Raw genomic sequence first — 12,397 nt, 5'->3', positions numbered from 1 at the left:
GGACCTTCCTAGCGCGCAGCCGTCAGGTCGGCTTACGTCCAGGAAACGCGGGAGCCAGTCAAGTGACACAGACAGCAAGGCCACCGAGTTGTATAGGTTTCAGGAGCAGCCGGTCGTCTATAGACAACGTTGTCGACTTGGTAACATATGTCGAATTCCAGATGGCCTGTAAACGCTTGTCTGGTGCCTTGTTTCTAGACGTTAAAGAGGCTTACGACAACGTCACCCATGAAGCCATCCTTAAAGTACTAGAAGTAATAGGACTTGGTGGCAAGACATATCTCTGGGTTCGTAGCTACTTACAGATGCCATCATTCTACGTGCTTATCGGGGATGGCCCGACACCCCAGTATTACAGTAGCCGCGGAGTCCCTCAAGGCGGAGTACTAAGCCCAACGCCTTTTAATCTAGCCCTTATTCGACTAATCGAGAACCTGCCAAGCACCGTTCGACTTTATCTACGCCGACGACATTTGTATCTGGACGTCGGGGGTGACACGGCTTCAGCTTCGCGCTTGGTTTTAGAAGGCGGCCTCATCGACATCATGCTACCTTCGTAAACAAAGACTGGATGTGACGTGGGAAAAGTGTGCAGCGGTGGAATTTACCCGCAAGCCAATGTCTGCATATGGCATATCAAGCAACGAAAAAGTGATATTGTTCAGCAGAAGTCACAGGTTCTTGAGAGCTGTGATTGACAGAGATCTGTCCTGTCCTGGACTCCTCACGTGAACCGTGTGAAAAATCGCCTGATGGCTATTTGTCATCTGTTCAATTTACTTGCAGGAAAGAACTGGGGGGTGTCCACACAATCCATGTTACAGCTGTACTGGGTGTTGTTTGTTGGATTCCTCCGGTACAGCCTACCTGTTATATCCAACACCTGCAAAAATTTGCGTACAATTCAGAGCATTCAGGCGCAAGCTCTTAGGCTATGCCTTGGAGTACCACGCAATGCATCAACGGCTGAAACTATTGCCATTGCTCAAGATTATTCAATCACGACGCACATCGCCGTCGAGACAATGCGTGCACAAATCAGGTACATTGTCTGGACCCCTTGCCACCCACCACGCTGCACTCACTCTGGAAAGACCCCGCACGGTCATATATCACAACTGTCAGGGCATATCGTGCCTCGCTTACATCGAGGTACGCACCTGCGGCCAGGTCGGTGTCTCCTCCATGGTGTTCGTGCCGTCACATTCAGCGCGAGCTGGGCTTTTTCTCCTCGATTACCAGGGATCCCCAGATTTGACGCCAGTCCCCCGCGAGATCCGAGACCTCATCACGATCGCTCCCATTCCGCGAAATATGCATCCCGACCTGAACAGAGGTAAGGCGCCTTGCGCGAAGCGACCGCCCTTCTCAGGCGCATAGACATGAAAACGGACGATGTCTCGTTCGTGGACGCCGCTGCCTATCTCAACAACCGAGCCTTCGCCGCAGTCACGGTCTCATCCTCGCAGTGGATCCTCAACTCCGGCACGATCCTCACTCACGAGCCCGAAATAGCGGAGCAAGTAACCATATCCCTAGCTGTGCTAGACAGCGAACGGGCAGTCATTTACAGCGATTCAAGACCGGCCATCAAAGCCTTCGAACGCGGCGTCGTCTCGGACCAGGCGTTACGCATCCTCCGCATGGCGGATCAGAGTACCATCAAGCCCACACCAATCATCTGGTTCCCCCCCATCTCGTCCGGGTGCCGGGTGCCCCGCCCAACCTCAACGAGATCGCCCACGACGCAGCGAGTGCGCTCACTGACTGCGCCGTCCCAGGGCAACCCCACCTCACCGAGACAGAGGCCAACGGGATGCACCCATTACGTACAACGAAATCACAAAACACTTCTACCTTGGACGCCGCGTTCCTCCCCCACACGCCAAACTTAAAAGGCCGCAGGAGCTAACCCTACGCTTATTACAAACAGACACGTACCCAAACCCCGCCAAACTCCACGTTCTCTATCCACGTTCTCTATCCCCAGCGACACGTGCCCCTCGTGCGGATACACGGCGACACTCGCACACACGCTCTGGGAGTGTTGAAACGCTCATCCCGACTCTACCTCGGACAAGTGGGAGAAGTCCCTCAGAAGCTCGTTTCTCGCCGGCCAGCAATGGGCCGTCCAGGAGGCCCACGAAGCGGCCGCCAGGTATTCCCTGTCGGTCCCTACGTGGGAGACGCCCGCTATGAGCTAAGCGCGTCCTGCAGGACCCAAATAAAGTTTTTTCCAGTCCAGTCCAATTCCAGGACTTCAGGAAAAGTCAGATCTATCACCGTCTGCACTAAAGCAATTGAGCTTACTCCTGATGTACGAGAGATACAGTAGCCACGTACACGTTTATACTGGCGGATCAACTACATCGGCCAGTTCTGGCGCTGCTCTGTGTTTATATCGACGAGAGGAATAACACTATGATTCAAGACGTCACATGCACGATGTACACGGCTGCAGAACTCACGGCTCTGCGCAGTGCACTTCAATTTATTGATGCACAGAGTCCTGGTACATGGGCCGTGTTTCCCGAGTCGAGACCGGCTTTACACAGTATGCAGTCAGTTCTCCGACGTGGAGCTCACGAACAACTAACGTACGAAATTGTCAACTTCACCATGACGTCAAACAGAAAGGCCATGAAATTATTTTCCAGTGACTACTTGGCCATTGCAAGATCAGTGGAAATGATCACGCAGACAAAGCTGTCCGAGAGTCACATCAAGGCCGGTATATTGTAGCGATGCCTTTGCGGTAATAATGCCTTTTCGCGCTTATCGCGCTTTGTCAGTGGTCGGAGCGACGGTCCGCTCGCGTTATCAAAGGGATCAGCCGGCCGTGAGCGGTGGATGATAAGACTAGAGTAGAATAAGTCATAATGCCTCGCTACAATATCGCGGCCCAAGAACAACACAGCGTTCCCATTCCTCTTTCCAGAACCAACGCTGCCAGGCAGCTTCGTCACCTGGCATGCAAGCTCTCTTTAACAAAGTGGAACACTCCAAATGTAAGTTGCACCAGGTTACACGAACCCTTCGCACCAACTCCGACCTCCACCCGGGCTTTACCGACGTGAGGCATCGCTTCTTTACCGGCTGTGCTTGGGAGTGGCTTTCACGAAGGCGTACACTGCTTTGATTGGAATGACCGGCAGTGCTGCGTGCGACGTCTGCGGTGGCGAAGAGAACATCGAACATTCATTGTGTCACTGCCATCGATTTCAGTCTGAAAGACAAACAGTATCTAACGCATTGCGATTGTATGACGATCGGCCGTTGTCCGTGCAGGTGCTACTTGAAGACCCTTCCCATCGCTCGTCGGCCCAAAAAGCTGTGAAGGTACTTTTGTCTTCCTTGAGGGCGACTGGCCTATGTGAACGCCTTTGACTTGCTCAAGGCTCTCCGCGTTTCCCTCTATCCCGTCCCCCCAGAGTAGGGTAGCCAACCAGACGCATTTCTGGTTAACATCCCTGCCTTCTCTCTTCCTCTCCTCTTCCTCCTCACCCTCCTTAATCAAGGAAACACTTCTGGAAATAATTCTTTAAAATAAATGTTCCGCTTTCTTTGTTTCGTTCTTTCATTTCTTCTTTCGTTCTTTCTTTGTTTATTTATTTACTTATTTTGACAATTTAGGAAAAGGCATGCTGCTTATTTTGGCGAGTTTTCGGAAGGCTATTCGCTTTCTCTAAACTCTTAAAATAATCTCTTACTGATTTGTCGCGCGCCTAGGCGATAAGGCGTCACAGCTAGGCATGCGCTGTGGTGGCGGCGCAGCGTTATCACCTTTGGTGTGCTTAAGCGCCGGCATTCAAGCTGGCGTGTGCTTTCATTACTGTAACATTGAACCGGGCAGTTCGCCCTTTTGCTTTAGTGATGGCTAAATAAAGCCGTATTGTTTTCGCTCCACCGTTGCGCTGTCCTTCCGTCAGGCACGACACTTACCATCATCATTCTGTAAACCTCGATGTACTCTATATACTGGTATGTTTGATTATTTATTATTGATTACATAATTCATTTGGTTTAACCTTCCAAAACAACACATAGGTTACGAGGGACGCTGTAGTACATAGCTTCGGACTAATTTCGAGCCTATGGTTTTTAACCTGCACCCAGTCCATGGTACACCAGAGTTCTTGCATTCCGCTTCCATCGGAATGCGGCCGCCATTGCTGGGAACCAAACCCGCGACCTCTCTCTCTCTCTCAGCATCAAAACGCCTACGTACCTACTGAGCCACAACTCATGTACCAAGCTTTAGGTGCATGTTAGAGAAACCCGGATGGTCGCCATTCAACCACTATATACGTCGTCCCTCACTGGGCACTTTCTGGACTTTCAAGCCCACAATTTAAATGTTCGTATAGATGCGACGGGCCTGTGACCCTCAAAGAACTCGTCGTGTGGGCTTACCGACACGTCTTGGAGCACGGGACATTTCCCGTGGTGCTCACTCTCCTCCCCCTCGCCTGTGTATTCGACCAGGAAGCTTTGCCTCGGCCGGTTGGCTGCGGGACGCATCACCGAGTAGCAGCGGTTTCAGCGAGACGCCGTCCATGTCTCCGCGGGATGGAAGGCCGGCCAGGTCCAGAAATGTAGCGCCAGGTCGACGTTCAGTGCCACGCCTGCGCAGGCAGGCGATGCTTCCTCATAAGAGGGCCAGTATCGATTGATTGATATTGTTCGGATACATTGGGAAATGGTGGGTAAAACTGACGGCGTCACACGCCGTTTCTCCGTAAGCGTTAAACTGGCGAGCGAGTAAAAGAACGATAGAAACGAGGAGAAATGATACTTGTCACAGAAATAAAGCGTTGTCAAAAACCTGCTTATTACAGCCATGCATTTGCATACGAAGAAAAAAAAAAAGAGCAGCGCGTTCGGCACTTTCTACGATTGGGCACTATACGGAGGACACCATAAGTGCTATGCCAAGAGAATACATGTTTATTATTCCGATAGCCAGCTGATTTGTTGGAACTGTAATACACGTTTCAAGATTACGCGCTATGTATTTCTCAGTGGCAGCAAGGAGACTTAGCACAAGATGACGGAGCGTAATGCATAGTGTCTGTCTAGTCTCCGCGTTTGGCATCGTGAAATACATACCGCATAAACATGTATAGGCGCACCGTATACTTCCACCCTTTACGCAATGCGCAGGTTGCGTTTGGGCACACCCTATACTAGCTGCTTTCTGTAGGGAATAAACGGAACCGAAGAGTGACGTGCGCTCGTGTATTGGATTCGTACGAAGATGCTGAACGCCTTGTATGACGCTGCGGTAAATACGGTTTATGGAAGAAAGAATAAATGACAAATTGCGCGCATTAAACACAAGGCCGGTGTTGCTATACGAAATCCTGGGCCTATATGACCAACAAGTGGGTTTTAAGAGTGCCCGGTTAGCACTTCTAGTATTTTTTAATTTTTTTATTTATTTTATTTATTTATTTATACAAGTATCTGCAGCACCACACGGGCATTATTGCAGGGGTACTCAAAATGATATTCAAAAGTCGTAAATATTTGCTGGCGATAATAGCATGAACGCTGTGCTATGTATGTATTGTTTGTCCAAACTGACACGACCTAAGTACGTATCTAAGCGTTGTGCACTGCAACGTACATATTGTTACTATATGCAACTTGTATACGTGACCATATGAGTGATTACTGCGCGTGTAGGGCTGTGCAGTGTGTGGTAATTTGAGCTACTGCGCGTCAAGCTTACTGCATGTACGTGCGCCTACAATTCTGTTCGTGGTGCCGGATATTGTAAGAGTTATTTCTATCCGTTTTGCTGTTTTTCATCACGGCAGCGCGAAATCAAGACAGAAGGAGTAGCCGGTATTGACTAAGACGTTCTGCTATATATTAATATACGTGAGCGAGAAGGGCAAGGGGATCGAAGGGGCTCGTTTATTGTTAGTCCAAAACCGTACGACAAAACAGACATCCAAGCTGCAGGAAGCATAGGGGAAACGTAATTGTTGTTGTTTTAATTGAAATGTGGAAATAATAGGTTAAAGGGAAATCAAAATGGACGATAACTTGCCGCGGGTGGCGTCGAACCCAGCGTGCGGTGCTTTGCAATTACGCTACATATATGTATAGATCTATATTTCACTTGCGTTTAAGTGGACTAAGATTAGAACTTTCTCTGTTAATCGTTCCCGACGGATTGGTTTAATGGGCGCAGTTCAGCTGGCTCAGATACAAGTATTATGCAACGTCCCGTCGACCCCGCGAAGGCGATGCCGTCGCGCTGGTTTGATCCAAGGCGAATAAGACGAATGCGAATAAACGGCGCGAGTAATTCTGCGTCGATAGTCGGCCAAGCGTGCTCACCTGCTCCGTCCTGCCGGCGACGATGCCAGGCCCTCTGACCAGCAGGGGCACGTGAATGTCCGTCTCGTAGGGGTGCCGCTTGTCCTTCGGCATCGAGTACTGACCTGAAAAAGCAAATGAAACGGTCTCATTGTTCTCGAAACGCAGGGCGCCTGATCAATGAACCCAATGATCAGTGACAATCCCTATTTGCTCTAGGTGGTTCGCATTCGATTATGAAATAAACTATTGGGGTTTAACATCCCGAAAGTGCACAGGTGGAATGCACTGTACGAAGGAATCGCAGTAATCTCTGTGCCCGCAAGTAGGGAGTTCTGCTGCGAACTCCCCACTTCGCAATAATGATTCAACTCTGTCTTGTCCATCACTTTGACCATCGTGCCATGGTCTACGTCGGTCACCTGTATACTGCCCTCTGCAGCGCTGACCACCCACACCGACACAGCCAGCCCTCACCGATTTGAATCACCCACAGAACGAAAACGTCTCAGCGAAGTCATGGCAAAGTTGACACATGCGAGACAAAACACTCCACACGATTTGTTTAATGTTTCAGGAACTTAAGATACCCTTGTAGTGGGCTGCAGGTATCGTTGGACAACTGGTGTGACGTATAAATGACAGGGGGCGCGAACACTGTTACAAGAGCGAACCAATTTTCGACAAGAAGGAGATAATGCAAAGGTCCAGCAACCAAAGAAAAAGGGAAGTAATCGAAGCTTATGCCATTAAGATTGCCACTCGTGACGCATGTATACCGTATATCAGCGTACCTTCCTTAGCTGTGAGCGAAAAAGCTTAATCGGTGACAGTCAACGTTTTCGGTGACAGTCGACGTGACAGTGACAATCGGTGACAGTCGACGGTTTAGGGTCGAGAATGTGTCGCTGTGACGTCGCTACAAATACATTGGCAAGTTTCTGAAAAATAAACATTTCATAGTTTGCGCTTGGTAACCTATGTTTGTGTGCTTTCTTCAGTCTGATCGTTTCCTAGTTCTTGCGCACAAATTTAAGGATGATTTGGTGCATATTTGCGAAAGCAACAGGTACTGTTTTCTGTGTCTTACCCATGCGTGTTTATTTACTACATTATTGTTATTCTTTTACTTTTTAATTTATTTGCACCTTTAGTTAGTTAGTTATTTACGTTGTGTTTTATGGCGCAAGAGCAGAATAAGTGATGATGCTCCAGACAGTTGATAAACGGAAATATAACACAATATGCACAGAAACAACTTCCTTTGCTAAATCTTATTATGCGAACCACGCTGGTTTTAAAGTTTGTGCAAGTATCTCTAAAAACCTAGAAGCAATATGGTTAACAGCGGCATTCTCGTCTATAGAACAAAGATGGGGTGAAATGGTATACTTTGAGCATACATCTCTAAAGAATAGGTTCGCCTTTGTGTTTCTAGGGCGGTAGATGCTATAGGAACATAATTTAATGTCAATTGTTTGTAGTAGTTATTCAGTTATTTCAATCTGGCTGTTTTTGCTTTTTAAGAAGGAACCTGTGTGTGAGATGTGGATGTCCTATGCGCATCGCCGCCATAGGATGACTTCGATGGAGCTATCTTGATGATGGCAGGTCTATATTTCTACCGTTAATTTCTCTACTCTTTTTATTCGTGCTAAAGTTTAATGCTTTTGAGTTCTCTGGCAAACTGCATGTTCGCTGCAAGGAAGTATGGACTACGTGCGGTTTCAGTGCAGGTTTTAGACAAATTGCTGTTAGTGACCTTTGATTTTAATGACTTGGCTTTTCTCAGTTCTTTCAACTCTTATGGTTGTGAGGCAACCACCGCGAAAAGCTTTCTACTGCGGTAACACGTTCTAGGAAGCTACTACAGTTTTCCGGAGAATCGTTACAGTATAAAATAAATAATGCGACCGAAGTTCCCCCTATGTGTGTTTGCATTTGTCTAAAGTACCGCACAGAAGGCCACGTGCACACGCACCCAGGTGGTAGCCGTTGTCGGACGTGAAGAATACGTAAGTGCTGTTCAGCAGCTGCTTTGAGGCCAGGTAGCTCAGCACGTCTGCAACCATATCGTCCACAGAAAGGAGTGTGCGTAATCTGTGAAACAGATACGAAGAAACCGGCTCACTGACTCTATCTCGGCTCTAGGTTTTTCTGCTCATTACTGTATAGACGAAAATATTCGCCGACGATTACGATACTCCCTAATGCGAAATTTCAGCACAGCTGTATACGTGTTTTCATTTCGTGATATTTTGGTTGACTCGGACCATCTGTCATGTGTGGCACGTTGCAAACGGAGCGAAGTGTGGCGCGACTGCCTCGCTAATCAGGAGATCCTGGTCACTAATCAGGAGATCCACGCACCACAAGAGGTGGTGCGTGGGAATCGCTTTTGCGCGATTCACAGCAGCCGCCGCAGACAGACCTGCGCTCATGCAGCGCTTTGTTTCCATACAGACGACGCGCGCTACTCTCTCGCCATCTCGTAGCCATCGTCGCAAGCCCGTCTTGCGCGGCACTACGCCTTTCTTCTCACGCTTTCGCCATACCAGCAGTGGCCATCCTCCTCCGCTTTCCGCCTCATGGTACCGCTGCACCCTCCTCCTCGCGCTCTCTTCGCTATCACCGTTTTTCATCCCCCGCTGCGCTCCGCGTTCGCTTTCATCTTTCGATGTGTTCGTTCGCTCGGTTACGAGGGACAACACCGACGTTCGCCGCAGGAACGGGCCCCTCAGAGATGCGCTCTAAAACCCGAGACCCCATAAAGAGGCCAGAACTTCATTTGGACTCTCGTGACGTCAAAACAAGTAACTCACGCTTGATGCACCGTTTACGACGAGATGGGGCTTTCACTCGGCGTTAACTACACCTTATCGGCCGCGCAGACAGTCCGGACTGCGAGTTAGATGCACCTGAGACTACGAACGCGTTCTGTGAATCAGCCCGCGGTTTGCTGTGGAAAGACAATCATTTTCAGAAGTTTTGTCAAAGCTTATCTATAAGCCTTTGCAAGGCGTCGCATGTGACCTTTGCCGGACCGTTGTCGTCGGTGTGATATTCTAATAGCTGTAATCAAATTCTTACGTGAGAGTGGTCGGAATTGGAGACTCTGAAGAGTCTTCGCTGCTCGTATTAATTTTTCCCCCTTTCCGTCCTCTTCATCAACACTTCTCTCTCTGTCTTTTTTTACTCTTTCTATTGCGATAGCAATTATATGGACACTTCAACCGGATTTCTGCCGTCGCCGTCGCCGTGAGGTTCCCTATAGATAAAATCTTCGCCGCGCGCCGTATGCCCGAGCGGAAGCGTGCGGGGACGCGCGCTATCACGGAGAGCGAACGCACTCAATCACCCACGCGCAAGCAAGGAAGCGGGAAGCCAGCGCCGGAGGGAGCGCGGGGGGGGAGGGCGGAGGGGGGGCGCACTTCTACTCTGCCAACAACCGCGCTCGTCGCTCGCCGGCACCGTCTCTTATCTCCACATGGCTCTGACCTTTATGCGCCGTGCATTCGCCGCTCAGTTTCCGTTGAAGCGATAGACCGCACGTACCTTCGCCCGCTGCTTGCTGCCAGCGTTTTGACAGTCGTTGTCTGCAGTCATTCAGTGTGATCTATTCATGTTCGTTTGTGCGCACTCACACCACGCTTGTTCATTCAGTTAGTAATAGTCGGGCCACATTTTCCAACGCACGCTACACATGCAATGCTGCCCGGATCGGCAGTGCAGCACTACAGGTGTGTCCCTTCGCACGCGCTGCCCACGGGAAGCGCTTCTCATCAACACCACCGTTTCACACGCGCCTTCTCGTGGTCATCGAGTCTCTCTTCATGTCGGTCTACTTACGCCGCAGCACACCTGCTTACTTAATCAGCTCATGTTTACTACAATTCATATTGCTACCAAAGCCGCTAACCTTACTTCGTATGACATTGCTGTGTTGCGATCGCATTCATTGCTTCGCCCTTAGGGCGAAACTGTGACATTTTTTTCCTTTCTCTAATGCTGAGTAGCACATAAGAACCTTAATTCAGGCCAAACTCTCCCGCTTTTCTATCATATGTATGGTAATTACATATACATAACCTGTCGAAGTCTCTATTAAATAGGCATTACAAGGTGTTTTAGCTGTATGATTACTAAGAACGAGAAGGAATTGGCCATTGTCATGTCTGCGGCGTGCACTTGCGTGAATAAGGGAACCCGCGGATACACTGACTTACGGGAGAAGAGAGAGAAAGAAATAGAGGCAGGCAGGCAAACCAGACGCCCGTCCGGTTTGCTACCCTGCACTGGGGAGGAGATATAGGTATGAGACGAGGGTGAGAGGAGAGAACACAGTCCATACAAATGGTCGCGAAGACCTTTTTTACTTGCCGCCGCATGAAGTCGCATCACAGCTGGCTTCACCTGCACCCGGTTCGGCGACCGGCGAAGCAGCATCCAGCATCCGGATTTAGAGGGAGACGAAAACGAAGGTGCGCGGTCCGTGGCGTTCGCGGGAGGTCAATAGAGCCGGCAGAACGCTTTCGGGCCACCAAACGAGTTGAGGTCTTTTACTGGTCTGACGTCCTTACAGAGCTATTCCTTCACCACTGCGGACTAGAATATTGGCTATCTTCGTTAGCTCTCTAATACACACCGCTGTCTTCCTGTCTCTTGGCTTTATGTGTGTTTTTAACAGCGGAGCTGTTTAGGGACGAGGTTGATCCCTATGGAGCGATGGTGTTCGCAGTTTTGACTGAAGTGGAGGGAGAGTGAAATGAGGAGAGGAGGTGCAGAGAAAGAAAGACAGAGAGTGATACAAATAAATAAATAAATAAATAAATAAATAAATAAATAAATAAATAAATAAATAAATAAATAACACACAATAAAATTTAATATTGAGGTGGGATTCAAACCCGGGTGCACACGGTCCGAAGGCGAGCGTCATTACCACTAGGCTGTACACCCACGCTTGCAGAACATGCATTTATGGGTACCATATGATATACCGGCGATTGCAACACAGCTTGCTATAGGCGAGAGAAAGAGAAAATGAGAGCGAAAGAGAGAGAGAAAGAAAGCGAAAGGGGGAGAGAAACACAGAGAGAGAGAGAAAGAGAGAGAGAAAAAGAGGCGGGATTTGAACCCGGGTGGCACGGTCCGAAGGCGAGCGCCATACCCACTACGCTATACACCCACGCTTGCAGAGAGCTCCGCTGTTCCATCAGATTTCACAAGCGTAGAACTGTCTTAATTTTTTTGCATACTGTTATGATCGGCAAGGAATTCGACAGATCAATGGGGGAAACCAAACCCGCGCACGTTCCCGTGCCGGGGCAATTATCTTCATCCCCAAGAGGCGGTTATGATCTTCCTGGAAACTGTACCTCTCAAATGTGGGAAACAAGCCCGAGCGCCTTTCCCGTGACGAGATAATCCCCTTCATCCCCGAGAAAGCGTCACACTTCTACGACCTGAGCAGACGAAAAAGGCGAGCTACCAAGAAAGAGGACCCGAGGGAGAGGAGGTCGTCAACTTGACCACCCGACAGAGGACTGACACTTCCACAAGTTCCGCGAAGGAGACATCGGCCACCACAAGACCACGAGGGGTTATTTAAGGCCGTCCTGGCCCCCGTATTAATCAGAACCGCTCGAGACTTGGATAGAGTCAAAACCATGTACCAATGAAGTGAATACAATCTTTTCTATTTTTCATCGTCACGATGCCCGCCTTCATCGCCGTCTTCTCATTCTTGCGGTGACGACCCACCTCACCCGGTCGAGATTATATCAATACCTCTTTGCGCGGTCTTTAGCTTCGGCAACGTTGGAGATGACTGGCAACAAATGATTGAGGACCTTAGCCGACAAAGTGTAAGAGTAGGTCTAATGACTAATATGCAGAAGACTAAGGGAATGTTACATAGCCTAGCAAGAGAACAACGATTCGTAAGCAGCCTACCTCTATAATCTGTGCTAGAGTATGTTTATGTAGGCCAATCAGTCACGGGAGAGCCGAATGATGACGAGGAAATCTAAATACGATAAAGTGGACTGGAGCGCATACGACAGGC

The 12,397-nt window shown here is 49.1% G+C and overlaps 1 protein-coding gene across 6 annotated transcripts in view; it reads right to left on the bottom strand.

Annotated features, from left to right (window-relative positions):
- Positions 1 to 12,397, bottom strand: part of LOC119461559 (N-acetylglucosamine-6-sulfatase) — a 56,023-nt gene that overhangs the window by 24,413 nt on the left and 19,213 nt on the right. The window contains exons 9-10 of one of the 6 annotated variants that reach the window (XM_049673208.1): positions 8,312 to 8,430; positions 6,352 to 6,455 (exon numbers count right to left, since the gene is read on the bottom strand). The exons of 4 other annotated variants lie outside the window; for them this stretch is intronic. In XM_049673208.1, the coding sequence (XP_049529165.1) occupies positions 6,352 to 6,455; positions 8,312 to 8,430 (223 nt within the window). The remainder of the gene's footprint in view (positions 1 to 6,351; positions 6,456 to 8,311; positions 8,431 to 12,397) is intronic. One more of the 6 variants, XM_049673207.1, reaches the window with a different exon arrangement.

This window comes from Dermacentor silvarum, chromosome 8, assembly GCF_013339745.2.
Source record: "Dermacentor silvarum isolate Dsil-2018 chromosome 8, BIME_Dsil_1.4, whole genome shotgun sequence".
Taxonomy (NCBI): domain Eukaryota; kingdom Metazoa; phylum Arthropoda; class Arachnida; order Ixodida; family Ixodidae; genus Dermacentor; species Dermacentor silvarum.
This window is presented reverse-complemented; position numbering and strand designations above follow the sequence as displayed.